At 38.7% G+C, this 25014-nt stretch overlaps 1 protein-coding gene across 1 annotated transcript in view; it reads left to right on the top strand.

Moving 5' to 3' along the window:
• The window catches only part of nphs1 (NPHS1 adhesion molecule, nephrin), a 194062-nt gene that overhangs the window by 90086 nt on the left and 78962 nt on the right, over nt 1-25014 (top strand). Inside the window, exons 8-9 of the mRNA XM_017722688.2 lie at nt 21724-21845; nt 23679-23850. Coding sequence (XP_017578177.2) covers nt 21724-21845; nt 23679-23850 — 294 coding nt within the window. The remainder of the gene's footprint in view (nt 1-21723; nt 21846-23678; nt 23851-25014) is intronic.

Below are 25014 nucleotides of genomic sequence, written 5' to 3' on the forward strand. Positions count from 1 at the left end.
GGTATAATCATAATGAGAAATATCAGATTTATTGACTACATTTAGTGTTTTTACTTGTTAAGATATTGTTTGTGGTACTTCAGTTTTTAACAATTTGAAAATACCTGTTACCCTTTACATTGTGTGTAAATTTCATGATAAACGGACTAAAAGAAATGCCCCAAAATGGTTTGGGAAAAAAAAAAAATCTGGTTCCATTTAGTGGTATTAAAAGTAAAGTAAGTTGTTCCTTCTTCTTTAAAGTTGCCATTTTGGAGATACAAGGTTTTCTTCCAAAAACATTGATATGCTCTCATACATTAAGCATGCCCTAAAAAATGCTGACATTTTGATAGTGGGCCAATAAAAGGAAAGCATCCAACGGGAATGTGGGTGATGGTCCCGTAGGTGGAGTTTGGAGTCAGACAGGACAGACACTGCCCCTCCTCTTACTGGCCAGACTTTAAATGAATACAACCCCAATTCCAATGAAGTTGGGACATTGTGTAAAACAAAAAAAAATGGAATACGATGATTTGCAAATCCTTTTCAACCTATATTCAATTGAACACACTACAAAGACAAAATATTTAATGTTCAAATGGATAAACTTTGTTTTTTGCAAATATTCACTCATTTTGAATTTGATGCCTGCAACATGTTCCAAAGAAGTTGGGACAGGGGCAACAAAAGACTGGGAAAGTTGAGGAATGCTCAAAAAACACCTGTTTGGGACATTCCACAGGTGAACACGTTAATTGGAAACAGATGAGTGTCATGATTTGGTATAAATGGAGCATCCCTGAAAGACTCAGTCATTCACAAGCAAGGATGGGGTGAGGTTCACCACTTTATGAACAACTGTGTGAGCAAATAGTCCAACAGTTTAAGAATGTTTCTCAACATGCAACTGCAAGGAACTTAGGGATTTCATCATCTACAGTCCATAATATCATCAAAAGATTCAGAGAATCTGGAGAAATCTCTGCAAGAAATCAGCAAGGCAGAAAACCGACATTGAATGCCCGTGACCTTCGATCCCTCAGACGGCACTGCATTAAAAACTGGCATCATTCTGTAACAGATATTACCACATGGGCTCAGGAACACTTCAGAAAACCACTGTCAGTGAACACAGTTCGTCGCTCCATCTACAAGTGCAAGTTAAAACTCTGCCATCCAAAGCAAAAGCCATATATCAACACCACCCAGAAACGCCGCCGGCTTCCCGAGCTCATCTGAGATGGACTGACGCAAAGTGGAAAAGTGTCCTGTGGTCTGATGAGTCCACATTTCAAATTGTTTTTGGAAATCATGGACGTTGTGTCCTCCGGGCCAAAGAGGAAAAGGACTGTCCGGATTGTTATCAGCGCAAAGTTCAAAAGCCAGCATCTCTGATGGTGTGGGGGTGTGTTAGTGCCCATGGCATGGGTAACTTGCACATCTATGAAGGCCCCATTAATGCTGAAAGGTACGTACAGGTTTTGGAGCAACATATGCTGCCATCCAAGCAACGTCTTTTTCAGGGACGTCCCTGCTTATTTCAGCAAGACAATGCCAAGCCACATTCTGCACGTGTTACAACAGTGTGGCTTCGTAGTAAAAGAGTGCAGGTACTAGACTGACCTTCCTGCAGTCCAGACCTGTCTCCCATTGAAAATGTGTGGCGCATTATGAAGTGCAAAATACGACAACGGAGACCCCGGACTGTTGAGCAACTGAAGTTGTACATCAAGCAAGAATGAGAAAGAATTCCACCAACAAAGCTTCAACAATTAGTGTCATCAGTTCCCAAACGCTTATTGAGTGTTGTTAAAAGGAAAGGTGATGTAACACAGTGGTAAACATGCCCCTGTCCCAACTTCTTTGGAACATGTTGCAGGCATCAAATTCAAACTGAGTGAATATTTGCAAAAAACAAAAGTTTATCTGTTTGAACATTAAATATCTTGTCTTTGTAGTGTATTCAATTGAATATAGGTTGAAAAGGATTTGCAAATCATTGTATTGTTTTATGTTTTACACAATGTCTCAACTTCATTGGAATTGCAGTTGTGTATATAGAGTTAAAATTACACAATAACATCTGAAACTGGGGAAAAAGTCTTAGCTTTTTGCAGTAAATGAGGCTGCTACATTATTAGGTTTCGTTTGCTACTGGCTGAAGTCGTACTTTATCAGTAGTGTAAAGCTAAAGACTTCAAACAGGATGCTAATGGTTGCAGAATTTGTATGTGTGTTACTTTATGCGCATGTTATTTATAAGCATGTGTACACACGCGCACACACCATTCCCTTAAGTACAAGGATTGTCAAGTGCACAGTTAATAGCACCATGGTGACCCTGAGCTCTGCATGGTCTCAAGCTTATTTACATTCTCCCGTGAGTCCCCTTGGCTGCCTGCAACTGGTGTTTCATGTTTATGGTCAGCAGGAAACCAGTGGCCATATATAACCCCCAGCTGGTTTCCTTTAGCCTTGTCCTCCAGCTAGCCACAAAGCATGAAAGCTACATGTTGCAAGTGTCGACAAGCTGCTAAATAATGTGTTTCTGTTCCAATATGCTTCCCAGTCCAGCCACCTTATCAAGGTCACTATCATCAATATTTTCTATTTTTATTATTGTTATTACTGATGTGTTTAAGCAAAATAAGCTTTTTTGCCACTCCTAGCCAACATGTTTGATATTTAAGAAATGACAAAACTGAAATTGATGAACTCTCATTGAGATTTGCCCTCATTTTAATAATCAGATTCATTATGTATGCAGCTAATTTAAGGCCGTTTTAGAGCCTTTGTGCTCAAAGACACCATCAGCAGAGTTTTGGCCATGTAATACATTTTAGGCCAAAATCTAATGACTAATGCTCTAAAAAATACAAATAGAGAGTGACAAGAGCTGACACCGTCATGTCCTGCCCTGTCTGGCCCTTGTCTTGGTTTGTTTTCCTTTCTTACTTACCTTCCCTCATGTCTCAGGCCATGTGCTCTTGCTTTTGTTTTCCTGCTCGGTCCTTTCTCTGCTCTGTTGTCAAGCCCCTCACCTGTGTGTTGTCTATAGTCCTCCCCTCAAATTTGTCCTTTGTTTCACATTCATTTTCACCTGTGTATATACACCATTTTTATTTGTCTCGTTCTTCGCTCATGATTTTTTGTGCCTTTGTGGCCCTGCTGCCCTGGTTATTGTAATGTAATATAACTAGCCAGATACTTGCTGGTAAAATCAGGATTTGAGGTTTAACTGTTTTGAACGTGATCAATACTTGTGGTCAAGAAACAGGCAAAAGGTCAAATCCAGTTTGATCCAAAAACAATAAGGGACAAACACAGCAATAACAAAAAAAGCAAACCAGACCCAAAAAGGGGTGGGCAACAAGGCAAAGTCAAAGATGCAGCAAAGAGTCTAATAAACATTACATTTTACATACAATTACATTTACAGCATTTATCAGACGCTCTTATCCAGAGCGACTTACAAGAAGTGTTTTGTCTGTCTATAGAAAGTACCTTTGCTAGTTACCAATAGCTTAGAGAAAAGCCAGTCCTGAGCTCAGATACTGCTAGAAACAAAATGTCACTGCAGACACCAAGAGAAAAAGAACTCTGTGCCATTCAATGCAATGCAATAACAATAAGATACAATACAATAAACTACAATACACAGTGCAGTACAATAAAATAAGTGCAGCTTATTATTCAGTGCTCATTTAAGTGCTGTGTAAAGAGATGAGTCTTCAGTCTACGTTTGAAGACAGCAAGAGACTCTGCTGTTCGGACAGCCAGTGGGAGTTCATTCCACCACCTGGGTGCCAGTACAGAGAACAGTCTCGATGCTTGTCTTCCACGCGCCTTGAAGGATGGCTGGTCAAGCCGAGCTGTACTCGAAGCTCGATGGGCTCGAGGTACAGTTCGAGATTTCACCAGTGCCATCAAGTAGGTAGGGGCTGGTCCATTTTTGGCTTTGTTTTAAATCGGGGTTTTAAATCTGATGCATGCAGCTACAGAAAGCCAGTGAAGGGAGCGCAGCAGTGGGGTGACGTGTATTAACTTGGGCAGATTGAAGACGAGTCATGCTGCCGCATTCTGGATGAGTTGCAGAGGCTTGATGGTCTGCATGGCAAGGCCAGCCAAGAGTGAGTTGCAGTAGTCAAGCCTTGAGATAACAAGAGACAATCACAGGAAGAAATGCTCAGTAGCTCTACTAAAGCAGCAATACCTGTGTTACAACCTAGAATGGCTCATTCTAAAATGGTTGCAACACAAAGGGAATGCAAGAGAAGTGAAGGGACCAGACTATAATTAGAGATTTAACATAAGATGGATGTATTTAAGCTTACAAACATCCAACCAAAACAGGCACTTAGCCAGGGCTCAGACAATTTGAGGCCTAGAGGAGCCAACGGTGACAAAAAGGAAAAACCATTAATCTAAAACTAGAGTTAAGCTAAACAAAACAGAAACAAAGAAAGCAAACCCTAACTACTTAAACTAACAAATATAAGTACAAATGGGGAACCCACCTGCTAACCTGGTGAATCTATACACAGACAGCTACATGATGTAAAATGTGTAAGGCACCTTAACCTTTCCTGTTGGACTCCTCAAGTTGGTGTAAGGTTGGATGTATATAACAATAAGCTATGTGCATTGTTAGAGATGGCAAATAAACATTGTTCCACAAGGAATGACAGACAAAATAGCACACAAACACCAACCTGTAGGAACAAAGGCTCCCACATACACATACAACCCCAATTCCAATGAAGTTGGGACGTTGTGTAAAACATAAATAAAAACAGAATACAATGATTTGCAAATCCTTTTCAACCTGTATTCAATTGAATACCCTACAAAGACAAGATATTTAATGTTCAAACAGATAAACTATTGTTTTTTTACAAATATTCACTCATTTTGAATTTGATGTCTGCAACATGTTCCAAAGAAGTTGGGACAGGGGCATGTTTACCACTGTGTTACATCACCTCTCCTTTTAACAAGACTCAATAAGCGTTTGGGAACTGAGGACACCCATTGTTGAATCTCTGTAGGTGGAATTCTTTCCCATTCTTGCTTGATGTACAACTTCATTTGCGCAACAGTCCGGGCACTTCATAATGCGCCACACATTTTCAATGGGAGACAGGTATGGACTGCAGGCAGGCCAGTCTAGTACCCGCACTGTTTTACTACGAAGCCACGCTGTTGTAACACGTGCAGAATGTAACTTGGCATTGTCTTGCTGAAATAAGCAGGACGTCCCTGAAAAAGACGTTGCTTGGATGGCAGCATATGTTGCTCCAAAACCTGTATGTACCTTTCAGCATTAATGGTGCCTTCACAGATGTGCAAGTTACCCATGCCATGGGCATTAACACCCCCCCGCCACACCATCAGAGATGCTGGCTTTTGAACTTTGTGCTGATAACAATCCGGACAGCCCTTTTCCTCTTTGGTCCGGAGGACACGATGTCCATGATTTCCAAAAACAATTTGAAATGTGGACTCGTCAGACCACAGGACACTTTTCCAGAGAAACGTGCTTAAACTGTTGGACTATTTGCTCACACAGTTGTTCACAAAGTGGTGAACCTCGCCCCATCCTTGCTTGTGAACGACTGAGCCTTTCAGGGATGCTCCCTTTATACCCAATCATGACACTCACCTGTTTCCAATTAACCTTTCCTCAACTTTCCCAGTCTTTTGTTGCCCCTGTCCCAACGTCTTTGGAACGTGTTGTATCAAATTCAAAATTATGTGAATATTTGCAAAAAACCATAAAATCCCCAGGCTTTTTATTTTAATGCTCTGATTTAATACATTTGGTTATGAAAAGGTACAAATATCTACTTTTACACTAGGAAAAACTCATGTAAGGTACACCACTGGACCTTAAAAACACTGTTGTACCTTTGAGGGCGGGTACACTTACATTGATGAATGAATCATGTACCTGCATAGTATGTTTATTTCTAACAGTGCATGACTGTAAGGCAGTCATGTGATCTCACAGGGAATGCTGTGATATTGAGTCCCTGGAAAAAAACAAAGTCATAAGACTGTGGGGTCTCTGGGAGATCAAAGCCTTGAAAGCAGGCTTAGTGGGAAGCGTGAGAGTTCTTTTAAGTGTTTGTTGGTCTTGCAGGGCTACATGTGACCTCATAATGAGCATGCATTTGGGGACAATGAGAATATGTCTGGGGACAATTCTTCAAGATTAATGTTTCAGAAATGCCCTTCCACTTAGTTGTATTGGAGGTGTGCTCTATACATAAAATTGATTCTATGAAACCACTTAAAGATGTCAATTACATAGAAAAAAAGATGCTTTGGCTTGTTTACCAACAGAATGTGGTAAAACTTTAGTTTACCAAGACCGACCAGCTGTTTACAATTCAATATTTAAAATACAAAAAGCAATGGTCTTAGTTGTATATCCATTACTGTCCTTCATGGAAGAGCACGCATGTTTTTTAAATGCAAAGGAGATTCCAGCTGCTTGCACCGAGCACAGAAATCGTCAAAAAATAGCTTCAGGCAATTTCTGACAGACTTATTCCATCAGTGGCTTGGTGGAATAGCTGAGGAGGAAGTTCATACTGCTGCTCAGTTGTGAATACATTTATTTTCAACTGTATTGTTGTTCACTGCTATGCATTCTTGCATGCTTTTTGCAATTTTTGTAGTAAATTGTCATTGGGGCAGGACCCCTCTTGTCACTGTGGTGGTAACCTCAAGTGTACATCTCAGTAGCCAGGGAAAATAATTGTACCATAATCCACTGAAATGATTTTTTTAAAGATGTATCGATTCCACACACCCCGTCTCATCGCCAGGCTTTTTTGTTTTACTGCTGTTTTAAAACATTTGGTTATGAAAAGATACAAATACGTATTATTATTATTTTTTTACCTTATAAGGAAAACCTTATTTAAGGTTCACAGTTGGGCTTTAAAACCACCGTTGTAACTTTGAGGGAACATTTACATGGTTTGTATGTTGAATGAAAAATGTACCCACATAGAACCTTCACTTCTAACAATGTAGTGGGAATGATGGCGATCGTTTAGCTCTAATAGAAATACAAGAGCTTGTCTTTTTTAAACATAGCTGCCAATACTTTCCACATTACTTTTACTCCAGCTGCATCATCACAACTGTGAACAACAAATGCCACATACAGCCGACTTATCACCGTCTTTTATTACTTGTCTATTTATAATTTCTGAAGCTAACATGCTGTCTAGTTTAATTGAGCAGTGTTTCCTTGCAAGAGGTCATGTTTATTTTTATTGCAAACAATAGGTTCTCCATACATGATATCTACATATTTATCAACAGGCTTGTTGATGATCAGTCAGTGTTGACTAGCACACTGTCATTGATATACTTTGAGCACCACCTTCAAGAGAAATTCACTATAAAAAAAATGTATTGCTTTACATTTTTCACTCTCAAGTTGTTTCCATCATTATAAGCGTATATCTCCATTCACGTTTGGCCTAAACTCTCTCATGACTGTCCCCACATGTTCTCAGTGTGTGAACACATCTGGCTCTGCAAGGCTAACTGTTTGTTAATGAGTTTGATCACATCTCAAACTCAGCTGAAGATAGAGGAAGGGAACTTTAAGAAGCTTGGAAGTCAGACCCACCTGTCACTCCATAAATGAAAGCAATTGTGGAAATGTGGGTGTGGTCCTTCACCCAAATTTAAGCTATTTCCTTTTTAAACTTAATGCTTAAGGATAGTGCTAGTGATTACGGATCCCTGCTGGTGAGATCCAAGATAAATTAAAATAATGCATGGCCATGACTTAGTAAGGTGTGGGAATGAGATAATTAAGCCATGACCACAGCTTAATAAGGCATGACCTTGTTCTTGCACCTTACTCAGTCCTGGCTGTGACTTAACTATCTTGTTCCCACACTTTACACATATTACACATTAATATGGCGTGACCACATGTTATTTTTATTTATACAGGATGTCACCAGCAGACAGTGGTAGACGAAATACAAAAATCATGTACTTGATTTAAAGTAAAGATGTCCCATGGTAAATTATTACTCTACTTGAGTAAAAGTACTGAAGTATTTATCTTCAAATGTACTTAAGTATCGAAAGTAAAAGTACTAAAAGATTAATTATGGCTTTGATGTCCTGTTATCATTTGTATAACAAGACTCGCTTCATGAACTCATTTTAGGTGAAATCCTCCAGCGTCTCTCTTGGTAAACCAGTCTTTTAATAGAACGTCATTAATTTGTGACGCTGACATCTATTAAAATGATCATAAGCACAAAACTGTCACGATTGGCCCCTCCCAGTCCCAATTAGTTTGGGCTGGTTGATGTTTAGGAACAACAGATCAACATAGTAAAGGAGCTCATTTCATGAGCCTACTACAAATAGATAGCAGTAAATTAGATAATAATGCAACAAAACAATAACATGCTTAAGCCCATTTATTTTCCCAAGACACAATATTGCTGTTATTGTGCAAAAGGCTTGTTCTTGTTTGAACCCTCCCAAAATAGAAGCTAGCAATGAAGATCCAAGATGAATGTTGTCGTTTTCTTGTGCTATAGGTCTCCCACTAGAGAGTATTTATCATATAATCTTATTCACAGCGCATGTAAATTTAACTGATATTGTGCATTCTTCCACAGTAAGAAATACAGTATACATATGAATAAGACCACGGTGATCATGCATGTTTTATCACAGCTGGCTTTAGTGTAGCATTTCAGTGCCAAAAAGCTCATATTCCTCCTAGTCATTAGTTCTACCTCACTTCCCATATACAGAGCCTGAAAGTGCTTGTATTTTATTAAGTGCATTTGAGAGGCCTCTGAAGAATTACGTTGTTCGGTGCACTCAGGGCACACAAAATAATTTCAACGACTGGTACAATTAATTGGGCAGTCTGAAAACAAGGCCAGGTTGAATTAAATCAGCTGGCATCAAGTGAGGCACTAGTCTTAACTAATGTTACCATTAAAGCCCAGCAAACGGGCTCAATTAGTGTTAGAGTGCAGCAGTGGTGAATGAATAAAAATGTGATTGTAGTGCTGCAACAACAAATAACAGAGATGAAGAAAGAGGTCTTAATGTGTGTGCATGTGTGTAAGTGTATGTGTATGATTTTTAGTTTATTCAACTGATTATGAGTAAACAGAGATAGAATACTTAAAAGAAATATGATTTTTTTTTTCAGCAAGAAAAAACCCATATTTTACCATCATAGCTTTGAAAGAGTGTAACATGATACACATGTCACAACAATGACCTGTCTAGCCAGAGCAGGTGCGACAAAGCGTCCGTGAGCGATCAGGCTCAAAAAAGGAACGGATACTCTTGACCAGAGTTGAAACCTCTGAAGAGCGAGGAAGAAACTCAGAGCCTAAAGCATGTTAACATTTTCTATAGACTGCATGTGTTTGTAGGTAATCCTGCTAGTAATCACCCCTATTTTTATATTATACCTATATAAATTGTAAAATTATACATTCCTGAAAGATGGGACAGTAGGTAAATAAAAGTTTGCAGTAAAGCAGTGATTTAGAAATGTCCATTAATCTGTATTTGCACAGAAACTGAGAGATTCAGTCATACTTGGGTATAAAAGGAGCATTTAGGAAAGACCTCATCCTTGAGGAGAAAAGAGAGCTCGAGGCTCTCTAACTTTGACAAAAATTGATCAGCAAAAACTCCAGCAGTTTGAACAACGACAACAACAAAAGAAAACACTCTTCATTGAGCAATTGCAAGTATTTTATGTTTTTATAGTGCATAGCTATCAATCGGTGCTGCATTAAAAACTAGCCTGCTTCTGTGATGAATATCACCACATGGGCTCAGGAATGCTTCAACAAATCATTGTTGATATACATTGTTGCTGCATCCACAGACACAAGTTATATCTGTACTATGCACAGCGAAGCCACATTCAAGATTCAAGATTCAAGAGGTTTATTGTCATGTGCACAGCAGAACAGGCAGTTACACTGTACAATGAAATTCTTACTTTGGTGTTCCTCCATTCACCAAATGTAATCTTAATATAATCTTAGAAGAGAATAAAAAAATAATAAATAATTATATATATATATATATATATATATATATATATATATATATATATATATATATATATATATGCTGCGTTTTAGGCCATTTTTGACCTTCCTGCTGTCCAGAAATGTTTACAAAACACAATGTTATTCTTGAGGTAAAACACTGACTATTGTATTTTTGTACCATCTTCAATTGAAAACAGGTCAAATGTATTTTACTAATCACTGCATTTAATTTTTATTAGCATTTCACCTACTCTCCCAACTTTTTTGAGGGATTGAGTTTGTGTTGTAGTACCCTGAAATCTCATAGCCAATGAAAGGCCAAGTGACACAGAACCAGCTATAGATGTGTACACTACAGGACTTCAATAAACTCTAGTACTCAATGCAAAATTAGGTAGTTACAGTTAAAAAATGGCATTAACTGCTAATAGAGAATTCAAATGAATGTTTCCAGAATGGTTAAAGATAATTAGTTTCAGTTTTGTTTTTAAAATATTGTTAAGTTCTATTTTCATTTTAAGGTTTAAGGTCTAAGTTTCATTTTTGGCCTTGAAAAGTTTCAGAATAATTTAATAAGTGAATTGTTGGAGAGAAGGAAACAATATTGAGAGCATACTGCAACATGAAAAACACCAAAATTTACAAGATCTTCTGTGCTTCAGAGATATGGTCAATGGTGGTCTAATGGCAGTTGCTTTCCACTGTACAAGGCAGCTGATAAACTGTGCAGTAACAGCTGGTCTACAGATTGTAAATGTAAACATACAAAGAACTCCTATATTTTAGGTTTTCCTGATAAAAATATCAAATGATTTTGTAACATTCAGTCCACAGATTGTCACTGAAGTCCAGATGAAATTTATATTATAGGATTCAGCTGTGATTTGTGTCAGATTTACTTTAAAGCATGTGTTCGGGATAGTGTGCTTACAGTGGAAGCCTCATGCTAAAGGTAGCATCTCTGGGGTTAGTTAATGTCCATTATAGCTATCAGTTGAGTAGTAAGCAATGGAAACGCTACCTGAAGTAGACAATTTTGAGCTTGGCAAAGCAAACTGTAGGCAGTCGTTTCTTTTCTGGCTGCTGTTTCTTCTCCTTTCTGTGCTTCCTGGCCAGAATGGCCCCTTGACCACAGCTCGCTCTGACTCAGAAACGGATGGTTGTCAAGGATAGAGCGAGATCCTGCCTGGCTTTTTGAAGCAGAAGAGTTTTGAGTGTGTGCCAGAGCTCCTGGCCAACTGCAGAGAGCACTTTGATATTCAGCCTGGCCCTCTCTCTAACCCTCCTCTGGCCTTCGCTTACTAACACCGTCGATTCACTTTATATTCCACAAAGACATCTATACAGAGTTTCCAGTTTATTAGATACACCTTACTTGAACTTAAATCGGCCGTTTTATCAGAAATACCTACCATTTAGGTGCAATTGCCCGTTTGCAGTTACCGATTGTAGCTCATCTTTTGGTCCATGATTTATCAGCCCCCTCTACCCCATCTATCAATGAAAAAAGACCACCATAGGACCACATACTGTGAACATTGATTTGCCTACTAGTTATAATGGCCTTTCTTTTAGCTCCACCTTATTAATGGCCAAGTAAAGACTGTAGACCATCTGTTGATGCACAATTTGTGTTGGTCATCCTTTTGCCTTCATCAGTGGTCAATTTCAGACCAAATAGCAGGTCTTGCCTGGATATTTATAGGTGGTACACCAAGCCCTTGCAACACCTCTATATTTTACAATCATTTGAGCAAGATTAATACCCTTTCTTTAGAAACAAGTAACCAGTACACCTCATCTAGATATGAGAATGTAAATTTTATAACTTTGTGTCACCAACACAAAGTGGAGTGTGACACAAGTATATATGTTACAGCTTACCCTATAGATGGGGTTAATTAATTAAGTCTGGCAAGTCTGGCAAACACAATTCAATATAATATTTTATTTTTTTAATGTATTGGTTTATTTATTTATTTTTGTACCAGACTAGCTTTCCAAACTATATAGTAAATATAATTTGGTATAGTGTGATTGGTATAGGAGGGCGGCACGGTGGGTAGCGCTGTCGCCTCACAGCGAGGAGGGCCTGGGTTCGATTCCCCGGCCGGGCAACCAGGGTCCTCTCTGTGTGGAGTTTGCATGTTCTCCCTGTGTCTGCATGGGTTTCCTCCGGGTTCTCCGGTTTCCTCCCACAGTCCAAAGACATGCAGTCAGGCCAATTGGACATGCTAAATTGCCCCTAGGTGTGAGTGTGTGAGTGACTGTCTGTGTCTGTTTGTCTGCCCTGCGATGGACTGGCGACCTGTCCAGGGTGTATCCTGCCTTCCGCCCGAAGACTGCTGGGATAGGCTCCAGCACCCCCCCGCGACCCTGACGGAGAAGCGGCTTAGAAAATGGATGGATGGGTGATTGGTATAGTGTAGTGGGTAACACCTCTGCCTTCTATGCTGTAGACTGGGGTTCAATTCCCTATGTGAGTAAGCACCCTACACTATACCAATAAGAGTCATTAGGCAAGACTCCTAATGCTACTTTCACCTACATGTGAGAAATGATCAAAAGCAAATAATTAATGAAAAAGTACTGATTATTATCAAACGTGCTGTTTATTTTTTAAGAACTTTTTTTTTTACAATGCATATAAAGTATACAGTCATATGCAGAACTACAAACACCCCAGTCAAATTGTTTTTCTCAATTTTTCTAAATGAAGAAAGTTAACACTTTCCTTACAGGGAACAAACTTAATTATGCCATTTCAGCTCATTTTAACAGACAGTTTTTAGTTAAACATATTGGAATAAATAAAACATGAAATCTAAAATGTGTCATAACTATTGCACAAGCCACATTTTATGTTTCTATTTATTTGTTGAATTTAACATACATAAAAACAGCAGTTGTATATTAAAATGTGCAGAGGTATGAGAATGTGGATAGTACAATAGTTTTGATATATCCATTCCTATCTTGAGAAATAGGAAGTGTTTTGAATTCATATGAAGTAGAAATCGATTTTTCTCATTGTTTATATTGGAGGTCTTAGTTATAACATTGTGTTACAACTGACCCAATCAGGTCCAGGGTGTACTTTTAGTCTTTGGTACATTACATGACTTTTATAGTCTTAACAGATTTAAAAAGTATCTCACACCATACAACATTTTTTACTTTTCTTTTTATCACACACTAAATGATTAGGGATCACACAGTACTCTGAAATGAAACTTCCTGAACTCATATGAATGTCATTCTCCCATTACTCCTGTTGTTTTCTTTGCAGTTTGCATTGATACAGTACAGAAGCAGCAGGTAGACATATTTAATTGAGGATCATGGACTTAAATATTTCATTAGTGTGGTATTTTTATTTATTTATTATTTATTATTCTTTTTTTGAGTACATTAACCCAATTGTGCTTATTTCTAAAACCCAGCTCATTAAAAATATTTGTTACACATGTGACTTTTCACCATTTTTCATTTATTGTCTGTTCTATTTTCTTCTTTCGCTGACCAGCCATTGACCAGTTTACACCACTAGATTACACTCAGTTGAGTCAAACATGTTTGATAAGAGACTGAGAATCTGGGCTAAAATTGGGGTAAAAGTCATATAGTGCAACCCCCAGCTTTAGTCTGGATAGATCATGTTATGAGCTGTTCACATGCTCATGATGCTTGAAATAATATTATAGGAATATTATTATATTATAGGAATAATATAGGAATACATTCTGTGGCATTAAGATAGACAACCAAGTAATCAAAAACACAAAAACACTGTACATTTTGAGGAATATCTGTCTGACTGCAGTCCCAACCTGGAGATGATGGTGTTGTGGTTAAAAGAAGTGAGAGGTTGACCTATTTGAATATGTTGAATTGCATACAAAGTCAGCGTAACATTTTACCCACATGTTAGGTTGTGTCCCATTGTCCCTATTTCGTTTGTGCAAAGTCTGTATAAGAGTTAATTCAACAGGCTCACTTAAATATATTCAGCACAGCGCTGTGAAAATCGAACGAGGTCAAAGCCGTAGCATCCCCAGACAATTTCCCGTGGCTCTGAAACTTCCTCAGAAATGTTTCATGAAGAAAATGTTCCGACACCATCAATGGGCCAAGTTTTTTTTTTTTTTTTTTAAGTTTAAATATTTGAAGAAAGTGAAGCGACTGAATACGAGAAACTTTGAAACCTATTTCAAACAACGTGGCCTCAGATTCTCCAACATTGTGACATGTGCTTGAATGTCTTGGGCTGTGTTAAACCCATTGGCACATTAAGGCGTATTATAGGAGCTCCTCCTCTAAATCACCCATGGCGTCTCTCACTCCGAGAACATTCTGTGCCTTTACATACTACCTTTGTTTTCATGCTGATCGAAGGCCACTTTCCACATTTTACATTCTACCTTTCATTATTCAAACAGGACCTGATCTCAGTACAGAACGTTTCCCAACATTGTATTCTTCCCCGCAGTGTCTTTGTTATTATTCTCGCTTTGTTATGTGTTGAATAGAAGTTTGTGGCAGACTGTTGTTTCTGATTGTTTCGTTTACACAGATCCTACCAATTGCATCTCTGATTTCTTCTGCTTTTCTTACACTGGCATTTATTCTCTTTTCTGTCTGCTTCTCTCTGTTTGTCATTATATTGAGTCATTTAAGTTTTATTTCCACCCCTCAGACATGAAACTGTCTAGCAATCTCAAAAAGGTAGGAGAGAAAAAAAACACTCGCTAATTTAGTACAAATCACATCTTGGTTTTTGCTGGGGATGCATTGATATGGGAATTGTGGTGCTGAAACATAAACATTTATATAAATGTACAAATAGAGACTACATCTGTGTTTTCCTTGCATTGAAATGGGTTTGCTGTGAGAGTTAGTCCATGATAGCCTGACCTGTCCAAAATATAGCTGGTCTTGAGGGGATCCAGGAAGGTCCAGGACCTCCTAATTAACCTCTTGGACCCCCCAGATGTCCCAAAATCAAAATTCTAGGGAGTCCCTGAAAAGCTGTCTGTTAGGGTAAAATAGATGCTCACATATAAATTCAGGTAAAGGTCATTGTTTAGCTGTTTCACCTACAAACAATGAGCCTCTTTCTTTGATATCCTTTACTAACTAGAGCTGCAGCACTGGTCTGCCTTAAGGTGGCGCTGTAGGAAATTGTTTCACCCAGGTGGTCCATCATAGCCACAGCATATTTGTAAATGTATAAAAACCTGCCCAGCTTCTCAGAAGTGGTGGAAGGAGTGAACTAATTTCTCAAGCTGATGACAAAAGAGGAGAAAGGATCTGTGTTAATGTGTGAAAATGTGCATTACCAAACTACGAAAGAACCTTTTCAGAAGAACAATTGTTAAACTAAACATTCCACTGCCATTAAAGCTAGCATCAGCACTGCCAATGCTGGAGAAGCTAGCCAACATGGGACCCCCCTGGGGGTATTTCACACACTGCCTTCTTCTTTATGTTGTAGATAGTCAGTGAGTGAACAGATGAAGGCGCCTTTTTACCATTTTCCCACCCATTTCTTGAAGGAAAGAGCTTAAAAAGGCATAAAATAGCTATACCTTATTTAGTTAGTTTACGATTCACCTTTACAAGCTAGACTGGAGAAGGACGTTTCAGAGTTCTACGTTTTTACTCTGCAGCTTTCTTGTGTGAGGGCGTGCCAAGCTTGCTAGTAGGAGGGCAATAACGATTGTGTAACAAGATGACATCATCTTGTAGCCAAAGAAAAAGGGCTGAAATTCCTGTGAAGCATTTTAGACAGCTGAGAAAAGGTTTCAGTGGGAGAAAATGACTCCCTCTGGCATCTACTTTGGGCTTCATACCTTGGAGATTGTTTATATGCACAAAATGCTACATAACACACTAAAAGAAAAGGAAAAAATGCATACTATATCCCATTTAGTAAAGCACGTTTCTGGTTTGAACATGGCTTTAGTCATGCTTCTGCATGGCTGATGCTAAGATACACCAATCAAGCATAACATTATGACCATTATATCCTTCTTTCTATGCTCATTGTCCATTTGATCAGCTCCACTTACTGTATAGGAACACTTTGTAGTTCTACAGTTACAGACTGTAGTCCATCTGTTTCTCTGATACTTTGTTAGCCCCTGTTTACCCTGTTCTTCAGTGGTCAGGAGCCCCATGGACCCTCACAGAGCAGGTACTATTTGGGTGGTGGATCATTCTCAGCACTGCAGTGATGCTGACATGGTGGTGGTGTTGCGCTGGTCTGAGTGTATTTTATATTAGAAAACAATTACATTTATTTCATGCAGTTACTGAATAATTTGCCTTATGATTTGGTCATATAAATTCAGATGGAATAAGCATAATATACCTTGGAGAATAAAAGACTACATAGACATCCACTGGTCTACCCAACCCAGCACATACCAGTCCTTCTCCTCTGCAGGGGGAGACAATAATGACCATCAATAATAACTTAAAAAGTAAATACAAAATCCATAAAAAGCTTGTTCGCAAATGAATTCTTGAATCATCGACTAAAAGACATGCAGAACAAATAAGATCAAATGAAAAAAAGAACACTTCAAAAGATATAAATCCCATAAACTCCCCCTTCAAATGGACCAATCCAACCGGGTTCCACTGAGCATGTCTGAAATTTGCCCAGGCATTATTTAAGGACAGCTAAAAGCAAGCTTGGGCCTTTTCCCAGACCAGAAAATATTGCAGCTCATGTAAGTAATGTGTGTTATAGACCTGCTGCTAGTATAATGATATGAAGTCCAGTACTATAATAATTTATACTAACAATGTTTGCTATCTGGTGTGGACCAGAGGAGGATAGGCCTTGGTTCCTCTTAAGGTTTCTTCCTCTCGCTCTTGGAGTTTTTCCTTGCTACTGGTGACGCTCATGGGGGCTTGGACCTGGATTTTCTTTCTGTAATGCTGACTTTTCTGTAAAGCTGCTTTGTGACAACACCTGTTGTAAAAAGCTCTGCATAAATAAACTTTGCTTGCAGTAGTATTACTTTAAAGGTGATATTATGTACCAAGCTAGCAAACATTGAATTTGCATTGAGAAGTAAGCGGCTTTAGCTGATAAAATGGTGAGAAAGTGTATAAACTACTGTAAGACTAGAGCAGAGAGAGAATGGGACTCAAATAAGGGGGGAAAATATGAAAGGAAACGGATTTAACTAGGGACACTGGTTTGCTCATTTGGTCAGTCTCTATAGAAATCTGATAAAATGATGCAAGCCCATTTACTTTAATGTAATTATCTGTAATTATATAAGGCAATGTCACTGAAGTAGTAGTAGTAGAAGCAGCAGCTGCAGTAGCAGCAGCAGCAGTAGTAGCAGCAGCAGTAGCAACAATTCATTGTATACTTAATGAAGAGAGCGCAGCCCTGACCAATTTTTATTAAATTTTTCTTGCCCTTATCTAATCTTCTTTCAAACAAGCAGGAAAAATGCAGTGTTGCTATTAAAGCTGATGTAGTCAGAAATATACAGCATGGTGATTTGCAGCGTGTATCACTGAACATAAAATATTATCAGATTAGGCTAACATCAGCTTGTTTTACACCACAAATCAAGCAGAGTGGTAGCAAATTAAGCAGAATTTTTCTACAACCCATTTTTTATCCCAGCTGCTTGGGAGTGGATGAGTGAAAAGTCGAGGGAAGCAAAAATACACAAAAAAAGCTTCATGCACCATTGTTGCAGATCTCATTTTAATGTTGTTTACCTCTTGAAAGCACTTGACATTTCTCTTAAGTCAGTTATTTTTTTCACTGATATTTATAAGATAAAGTGCCATCTCGGGCCCTCTGAGGACCCCTGGCTACCCTTCAGAATACGCCCCAGGAGCATCAATGGGTGCTTCATGGCCCACTTATGAGGAGCCCTGAGAAATCCTGATATATATTTTTAATGAATCTGTGAATGAGACAAAAATGTAATTTTGACTTGATGTGAAGGGAAATTAACTTCTCATTGTTTACACTGCAGTTTTACTGCATTAAACCTAAGTGGGCTGTACTTTAGTGGGGCTTGATGCTATAGTACAACCATCAAAAGGGAGATTACAGGTGAGTTTATACGGATGTAATTGTGTGTCATTCTGTAGTCCTCAATGCCCATATTAGAATCTCTGGGTCTAAGCTCCATTTCTCTATGTGCAGAATGAATAGGGTTTTCAAAAAATCTCTATTGACCCCTGTGTTAAATAAAAATTCAGAAACTGATACATTTTTTCCTGTGTAATTTTTTTTTTTTTTTTTTTTTTTTTTACTGAATACCACTGGATCCTCCAAGTGAGGTCATAAAGAGCTATAATATTAATATTGCTATGTGAGCTAAAGCTACTGCACATCAATTTGAGGTACATGAAACTAAGGCAGGCTGTGCCAGTGTTCTGATGAGCTGTGCTAACTTAACAAAATATACTACTGTAGCACATATTTGCAGGTATATCTGTAAATAAAACTTCTGGGTGGGATATTTTGATGGGCTAAAACTCTACTACTATCTGACTTAAAGCTATGAGGCTGAATTTAGCTTCTTTTTTCAGTTTGTTTCAACGTTCCCATTTCACCATAAATGATGCAGCAGCTGTGAGTAGCCATCAAACATTAGAAAACAAGACAACATATGAACCTGTAGGTTCTGTGAAACAGCAAAAATAAGTTATTGTCACTCAGCGGTTAAGTGAAATTAGAAAAACGTCATCACGCCTTTCAACCCTCCATGGAGCTGAAGTCAGCTTCTTTTTCGCCGGCTGCTTCTTTGAATTTTCCCGTTCCACTTTAAGTGATGTAGCAGTTCAGAACATGACTGCTGCACCATTTAACATGGATTGGGAAAAGTCAAACAAAAAACTGGTGAATGTCCTCAGAAAAATCTTACCAGCATTAAAATAATAATCAGGATATTCTGAGAGCCAAAATCAGTTTATCAGAGGGTGATAAGCTGTTAGTCATTAGCCACACTCTGGAAATGTTCACATTCCCTGTTTTACATATAATCAAACAGAACAATACTAATTCCATCTCCCTGGCTTTTTCTGAGTAATCGACCGCCACATGTCCAGCCGGACACTGAAGGATGACTGACTGTCGAGCTCTCCTGCTACCCGCTTCAGACCAGCTGCCCACGCCCCAGCTACTGCCACCTGCCTTGGACTAGCTGCCCACGCTACATTGAAGTTTTCATAGACTCCTAGCTATTCCTACTACTAATACTACTGCTATTAATATTAGTAGTATAATCATTTGTTGGTCATTTGACCAGAGGAGGATGGGTCCCCTCATGTGAGCCTTGGTTCCTCCCAAGGTTTCTTCCTCAGCTCTGAGGGAGTTTTTCCTTGCCGCTGTTGCCCTGGCTTGCTCACCTGGGGTTTTTTACATTGATGTTAAATCTTTGTCTCTTCTGAAATTCTGTGAAGCTGCTTTGTGACATCAGTTGTAAAAAAAAAGCTATACAAATAAATCTGATTTGATTTGATAACCTGCTTAAGGAGGCTGCCAGTCTAATGATGTGAAATCAGCGCACAGTAGCTTTAGCTCACATATATATTCATATTTCAACACTTTAATGACCTTATAATTCAGGGGATCCAGTGGTATTCAAGAGAGTGCTCACAGGACAAAATGTATCTATTTATTCAGCCCATAGAGAAATCAAGCTTAGACCAGAGTTCCTAATTTGGCTATAAGAATATGGTGCCAACTACAACTTGACTACAGTAGTCAATCAAAAAGGTGTGAGAAAGTTACTTTTATAATACAAAAGCAGCCTTCAGGGTGAATTTTGACAAATGTCAGTCATGTTGTTATCAAAGAACCTACCATATCCTACCCACCCACCCAGAGAGAGCGTGGCCAGTTGTGCTGTCTTGGAGTCCAGGCCACAGATGGCCATAGAATCACTGGGGCTTGAACTGAGACTTCAACTTTCTTAACTATAGAAATTGTGACATGACATTTTTTCCTTAAAGAGTGAAGTCACCAACACTTAACTGAATACTTAATACAAACTAAACTTTAGAGGCTTAAGAGTGTTCTTACGTCATCTACACTGCAAAAAAGATTATCTTAAGAAAAAACGTCTTGAGTTTCTGTACATTTTTACTTGTGTTAAGTGATTTTATCTTGTGAAAGTGTTTTATTCCATTGGCAGATTAGTTTACTTCTTTCAGAAATAACAAATAATTTTACTTATTTCAAGAAGCAATGCTTAAAACAAGGAACATGATCTGCCAATGGATCATGACACTTATAAGATAAAAGTGCTTAAAAACAAGGCAAAATGTCTAGAAATAAGTGAAATAATCTCAATATTCTTACACCTGTCCAATAATGAGAAATAGTAGATACAAAGACTGCATTTAAGATGTTCATACTTGCTAAGATATTTTGGATTTCAGCAGTTTGAGAGGAAATAGATGTTCAAACTCATAATAAATTGCCAGGTATTGTGAAGTTTCCTCTTCTGAGTGGTGTATATTAATACAGTCTGTCAGATTTCCCTTTGTAAGGATGCACAGATGAAGTTGCTGTGTAATTTTTTATGACTTTAATTTTATGTTGTATTGCTCTACAACAGTGATATATCTCAATGCACTGGATATAATTACCATCCCCGTCATATGACAATAAAAGACTCAATCGGCTTTTATTACTTCTGTTACTTTGTTTTTAGTGACTGTTTACTGCGCAAACACTGTAGGTGTTAAATTCAACACTCATAATTTTTCAGTGTACCTCTGCCTGTCAGCACCTCTCTCTCTCTCTCTCTCTCTCTCTCTCTCTCTCTCTCTCTCTCTCTCTCTCTCTCTCTCTCTCTCTCTCTCTCTCTCTCTCTCTCCCCCTCCCTCCCTCCCTACCCCCCCCTCGCTCTCTCTGTTCCATTACTGCCCAGCCACTGCACTAAGTGCTAATCTTGCAGAACGGATGGCCAGTGTAGGGGCCTTACTCAGCACACCCGGCCCATCAAAATCCACCATTCCAGTCCTCGCCAGATTGTGAGCGAGGCGGTACTTTGTCACAGTGGACCCTCATCTGTCCATCGGCCACACGTCCGCAATAACAAGGCCAGTCCCAGCTCCGTAATTCACTTTACAGCGTATGTTTTATTCAGGAGCTGCTCTGTAATTTATTCATATTCCGCATTGCCTTATTACTGTTTAAACATCTGTTATTTTGTTTTATGGACCGGAGCCAGAACGCTGCTTGCTCTTAGTGCTTAATGCGTTCATCAAAGGGCCGGGCCTGCTCCTCTCACCGCCGCAGCCATATTAAACGCCTTGCAATTTAACAGCACTGTCCGTGAATAAAAAAGAGCCGCTCTTCCTCTCTCTATGCTTCCCCAGGCTCATATATCTTTTCTGTTTACTGATCTTCATGTTTCTTTTCACTGGTTCAAACTGGAACCTCATTTCAGATGGACTGTTGTGTGGTCAGTCATGGCTTTGTACTTCTTTTCCTTTATCTGTTCATCTCACCACCCCCAGCCATCTCGTTTCTTCCTTGAGGGCTTCTAGAGGATTATACACGCTAAGGGAATGGACTGAAATGTCATGATATATATTGGTTTATGTCTCATGGCTCTCTCTATCACCTCGTTCTCTCATACTCTCTCTCCTCTTCTTGAAGTCCCACCGCAGGCTCCAGTGATAGAAGGATTGAGGAGCAGTGAGGTGAAAGCGGGGACCTTTCTGAGGCTCGTCTGCCTGTCATACGGAGGGAACCCTCTGGCTACTTTGCACTGGACCAAGGTGGGAAAACACAGCCGTCAGTGACTACAATACACTCCCAAGGCCCAGATCACTGCTCCAGCACTGGGAGGAATTCCTCTGCTATCCTGGGCTCTTGCTGAACAGGAATTTTTACTCATTCTTGTTTTAATTCTACGTACAAGCTGGTCCAGCTTTATTTGGGTGGTCCCAGAGGTGGGAACAAATCAGTAAGTTGCAGGAAACGAGTAGGTCTCAAGTATTGACATTCAAGTCCAGAGTCATGACAGTCAAGTCCCAATTCAAGTCCTGAGTCAGTACAGGGAAGTCTCAAGTCAACTCCCAAGTCCTAATCTTTTTGTGTCCTAAATAAGACAATATCTTGGCAATAGTGGTCCTGTGGCCAGAAACTAAGTAATAATGAATGGGGTAGAGGTAGGTGTATCTACCAAAGTGGCCAGATTGTGGAAGTACATGGCAGGTGTTTCTAATAAAGTGGCCAGTGACTGGAGGTACAAGGTAGGTGTTTCTAATAAAGTGGCTAGTGAGTGGAAGGACAATGTTGGTGTTTCTAATAAAGTGTCCAGTGAGTGGAAGTACAAGGTAGGAGTTATAACAAAGTTTACAGTGAAAGGAAAGACAAGGAGGAGGTGGGAATTTCAATAAAATAAATGATCCAGTGAGTGGATGTAAAAAAAAAATGTTTCTATACAAATTTAATAAGTGTACGTAATATGTGGTGGACATTTCATAACAATGTGAAAAATGAGTTTCTAAAATGGTCTTGCAGCCGATCATTATGAATGTAACTCAGAGCTAAGACGTTTGGCATAATGTCTTAGCCCATTCAAAACCTGATGCCCTACTCCGTTCATCTAAATAAACACTTTTCATTTCATCCATCCACTCAGCTTAGAGACACCAGCAATTCTGCAGACAAAGGCAGAGAGATGCTCAGTGCTACACCATCATCCACAGTTCAGCCAAGGACACACAGCACAATAGACCCTGGCTGACACACATAAAAACACACACACTCAAAACTTAGAATAGACACCATGGGCTCTCAAGGACCTTGACGAAATGCTTTGTGTTTGTACAGTGTCTCAGCTGATGAACAGAATCGTCAGGTAACAGAGATTCACTGTGACTGCAGTACATTCTCACCCAAACAGTCTTTAAACAGAATCTATTTTAGAGTCGCTTCTCATTAAAGAAGACAAGACTAAAAAAAATAGACAATCTAAATCTGTCTTTTTTTGTCTCTTTCTCTTTCCTTTTCTCCCCATCTTAATCTCTTTCTTTCTCTATTACTCTTTTTCCTTTTTTCTGTGGTCACTCTCACGATTCTCTCTATTTTCAACTCGGTCACTGTCACCAATTTCTCTCTTTGTTCTTTCTCTCTCTTTCCTCCACCCTCGCTCTCTTTTTCTCGCTTTCTCAAACTGTTCTTTCTCTCTCATCTCTCTATCTTTTGCTTTTTTGTATTGCTTTCCCTCACTCTCACTCCATCTCTTACTCTCCCTCTCTTTTTCTCCCCATCTCTTTCTTTCTCTCAAACTGTTTCTGTCCTCATTTTTGTTTTTTTCCTTTCTTTCTCTCTTCTTTCACTTCATCTCCTCTCTCTTTCTATCTCTATCACTCTCTTTTTTCCTCTCCCTCACTCTTTTTCTTTCTTTATCTCTATCTCTCTCTTTCCTTCACTCTTGCTGCCTCTTTTCTCAAATTGTTCTTTCTGTCTGCCATCTGTCTTTTACTTTATTTCCTTTGCCCACTCTCCATCTCTTTTCCTCTGTCTATCTCTATCTCTTACCTTCTCTCTCTCTGTCTCTCTCTCTAACTGTCAATCTGTCTATCTGTCTGTCTGTCTCTCAGAATGGAGAGGTATTGTCCACTAGCTGGGAGGTGGACACAGTCTCTCAGAAGGCCAGCAGTTTGTTGAATATGGAGGTGAAACCGGAGGATAATGAAGCTGTTCTATGCTGTGAGAGCGTCAACCAGGTGTCCAGATCTCCTTTGTCCATCACTCGCTCCCTCACTGTCCTCTGTGAGTCACTGAGGTCACCAAGTCATATTCTAATAATTGATAATTGAATACATCCACTTCTCACTTCTGCATTAGGGTGTTTTAACATTGCAGTATATATATATATATATATATATATGTGTATATATATATATATATATATATATATATATATATATATATATATATATATATATATATATATATATATATATATATATATATATATATATATATTTGTTTACTACTGATGAAGTCAAGAACGTACCTAAATCAACATGTAAGGGAGGTTATACATATTAATGACCCATGTCCAGCTCCAGGTGACTACTGAAATGGATACAATGAAAGAAACAAGGAAACAAGTTTCTCAGAAACAGAGCTGGACATTTTAAAGGAACCAGTGCTGACAGACAACAGTAGATTGTTTAAGATGCAGCAATAATTAAACAATAGAGAAACATATTGGAACTGTGGAGCACACAAATGTGCAGGCATATGTAACATGAACTGCTGTTGGCCATCGGAAGTTGAGCAGGAAACCAAAGAAATGTGAAAGAAAAAGCATACAAATGTTAGCGGGAGTCTCTGTGCCCAGGCTAAAGAAACAATAAATGATGTATAAAAATCTGAGTTATTATATCTTGAAATTAAAATTTTAATGGTAGGAACATTAAAACCATGCAAACACACAAAAATGTATGAAAAATATTTAAAAATTAAATTGTGCTGAAATTCTAATTACCGTTTTAGCATTTGTTTCATATCTTTCCTGATCTCAGGAATTCATCTGAAATTTCTGAAATTCCACAAATAAATATTAAAAGATTGACTTCAAAATTCATTCACAGTTTACAATTTGTACTTGTAAGAAATGATATAGTTTTGATACTATTTTCACTAGTAAAGTGTAATTTGTGCATGCATAAATGAAATTTCTTTGTAAAAGCCGTTGTAAATTGAAAAACAGGTCAAAACCTAAAACTGCTTGCATCAGTCAGTTGAAATAAGAATCTCACTCTTCACTCACATTTGGATTACAAGATAAACCTGCTTTTCACACATACACAGAAGGGGGTTCACCAAACACTGAATTAGACGCAAGAAGACGCAGCTGTTTTAAGCACAGCGTTGATGGAAAGTGTGAGATGAATAATAATATCTGCAGCACCTACATTTGCATGT

This window comes from Pygocentrus nattereri, chromosome 17, assembly GCF_015220715.1.
Source record: "Pygocentrus nattereri isolate fPygNat1 chromosome 17, fPygNat1.pri, whole genome shotgun sequence".
Classification (NCBI taxonomy): Eukaryota; Metazoa; Chordata; class Actinopteri; order Characiformes; family Serrasalmidae; genus Pygocentrus; species Pygocentrus nattereri.